General features: G+C 69.7%; 1 protein-coding gene across 1 annotated transcript; it reads right to left on the reverse strand.

The window, feature by feature from the left end:
• Positions 1 to 82: 82 nt before the first annotated feature.
• EMIHUDRAFT_438894 (putative serine protease) lies at positions 83 to 2,188 on the reverse strand. The gene is made up of 5 exons (XM_005758155.1): positions 1,542 to 2,188; positions 1,242 to 1,297; positions 1,074 to 1,177; positions 517 to 711; positions 83 to 448 (listed from the first exon to the last, which is right to left on the reverse strand). Exons 1-5 carry the CDS (start codon positions 2,162 to 2,164, stop codon positions 170 to 172), a joined length of 1,257 nt encoding a protein of 418 aa, XP_005758212.1. The 5' UTR covers positions 2,165 to 2,188; the 3' UTR covers positions 83 to 169.
• Between the last annotated feature and the right edge of the window lie 162 nt (positions 2,189 to 2,350).

Here is a 2,350-nt window from a genome sequence, read left to right on the forward strand (position 1 = left end):
TCTCCTCGACGGCAGAGAGGAGGTGTCTAGGAGGTGTCTAGGAGGTGTCTAGGAGGTGTCTACCAAGACGGCCTTCTCCTCGACGGCAGAGAGGAGGTCCTCCACTTGCCGCACGGGCTCACCTGGCGGTGGAGAGGCAGGACGTGTCGAGGAAGGGTCTAGCAAGTGTCTAGGAAGCGCCTGGCGGTGGAGAGAGGCCGCAACCTCTGCCGGGACGGGATGGGAGCTCTACGCGGGGGACTCCCGGCTCGCCGTCGACGTGCGTGATCAGGTCGCCGAGCACCACGTCCGCGCCGCGCACGCGCGCCGCCTGCAGCCCCGCGCGGTCTGCGGGGGAGCCGTCGACCACCTCGACCACCAGCACGCCTGGCAGGGGCTGGCCGAGCTGCTCCTCGTACGAGCGCCGCCGCCAGTCGTCGAGCACGTTTACGCCGAGCGACGGCCGCACCACCCGGCCGTGCCTAGGAAGTGTGTGCAGGAAGTGTCTAGGAGGTGTCTAGGAGGTGTCTGCCGCACCACCCGGCCGTGCCGAATGATCTGTGTCACGACGCGCCGCACCACATCGACCGGGATCGCGAAGCCGATGCCGATGTTGCCGCCCACGCCGCCCTTTGCGCCGGGCGACAGGATCGCGGTGTTGATGCCGATGAGGCGGCCGCGCGAGTCGAGGAGCGGGCCGCCCGAGGAGCCGGGGTTGATGGCCGCGTCTGTCTGGAGGAGATGTGGGGAGATATGGGGGTTGATGGCCGCGTCCGTCTGGAGGAGATGTGGGGAGATATGGGGGTTGATGGCCGCGTCCGTCTGGAGGAGATGTGGGGAGAGATGGGGGTTGATGGCCGCGTCCGTCTGGAGGAGATGTGGGGAGATATGGGGGCTGATGGCCGCGTCTGTCTGGAGGCTGCGACGGCCCGTGTCTGGGCTGGGCGGCGGGGGCGAGGGCGGCGGGGGCGGGGGCGGCGGGGGCGAGGGCGGCGGGGGCGAGGGCGGCGGGGGCGGGGGCGGCGGGGGGGAGGGCGGCGGCGGCGAGGCTGGAGGTGGGGGGGGGCGGGAGGCGGCGACGGTGGGGGGCGGACTTGAATGCAGCCCTTGATTGGGCGGCCACCCGCGCCGTCCACCTCGCGGCCGAGCGCCGAGACGACCCCGGTGGTGAGGGTGTAGTCGAGGCCGAACGGGTTGCCTAGAGGTGGGTTCGGCTCCATAGGGGGGGGTAGGGGAGGAGGGCGTAGTAGTCGAGGCCGGACGGTTTGCCGATCGCGAGAACCGTCTGGCCGACTTGCAGGTCGGAGGAGGTGCCCACCTGGTCGGTGTACGGGAGCATCGCTGCGGAGTGGTGCCGGCGGCCGACGGGAGGTGGGTTCGGCTCCATAGTGAGGTAGGGGAGGTGGGCGCATCACTGCGGAGTGGCATGCCGCTGGCCGACTTGCGGGGAGGAGGAGGCGCCCACCGGAGGCAGCGAGACACAGCCGAGGTCTAGCCGAGGCGTAGCCCGAGGTACAGCCGAGGTACAGCCGAGGTCTAGCCGAGGTCTAGCCGAGGTCTAGGAGGAGGCGCCCACCGGCACGGGCGGAGGCAGCGCGCCAGACCGGATCCGCAGCACGGCGATGTCCTTGTCCGCCTCCACGCCCACCACCTGCGCCTCGAGCGCCTCAGAGCAGCCCTGCAGCTTGAGCCGCACTAGCCGCGGCACCGCCCCTCGCGAGGCGACGACGTGGTAGTTGGTCACCACGTGCCCGTCGGCGTCCCACACGAAGCCGGAGCCGGTCCCGGCGGGCACCTCCATCGCGCGCAGCGAGAAGGGCGACGTGACGACGCTCTGCGACGTCTGCACGAAGCAGACGGATGGGCTCACGCGCCGGAACGTGTCGACGGTCCGGCCCTCCGACTCGGTGAGGCTGGGAGGGCCGGCCACCACCGACGAGAAGCGGCCGCTGGCGCTGCTCGAGCGGAGCCTCTCGACCAGGTCGCGCTTCTCCAAGCAGTCGCGGAAGTCCACGTTCCGTTCGGAGAGGAGCCGCTTCAGCTCCGTCACGCTCAGGCTCTGCTCAATGTCGCCGAACTGCATCCGGGCCGACACCAGCGCAGTGTTCGGCCGGCGTTTGGCGTGGGTTTCGCTCGGGTGCAACAGAAGCAGCGATTTGACCGCGACGGCGAACATCATCGTCATGCCGGCTGCCTCGGCTGTTTGGTATGAGGCACTCCTCCCGCTGTATTGTCTCTCTCTCTCCGCTGTTCTCTCTCTCTCTCCGCTGTACACTGTAGTCGGCCCCGTGAACCTTCTCACAGTGTGCTGTGAGTGCCCCTGTGTGAAGAGTGCGTAAGGGGTTGGGTATGAGGGGGGGGGGGGGGGGGC

Source organism: Emiliania huxleyi (genome assembly GCF_000372725.1).
Source record: "Emiliania huxleyi CCMP1516 unplaced genomic scaffold EMIHUscaffold_88, whole genome shotgun sequence".
In the NCBI taxonomy this organism is placed as follows: domain Eukaryota; phylum Haptophyta; order Isochrysidales; family Noelaerhabdaceae; genus Emiliania; species Emiliania huxleyi.

Excerpts from the sequence above, each read along its gene's own strand:
- EMIHUDRAFT_438894 (XM_005758155.1), bottom strand. The coding sequence starts at position 2,164 with ATGACGATGATGTTCGCCGTCGCGGTCAAATCGCTGCTTCTGTTGCAC. Across the intron at positions 1,298-1,541 it reads GTGCCGGTGGGCGCCTCCTC|GTGGGCACCTCCTCCGACCT; the intron begins CTAGACCTCGGC and ends TACACCGACCAG. Across the intron at positions 1,178-1,241 it reads GTTCTCGCGATCGGCAAACC|GCAACCCGTTCGGCCTCGAC; the intron begins GTCCGGCCTCGA and ends ACCCACCTCTAG.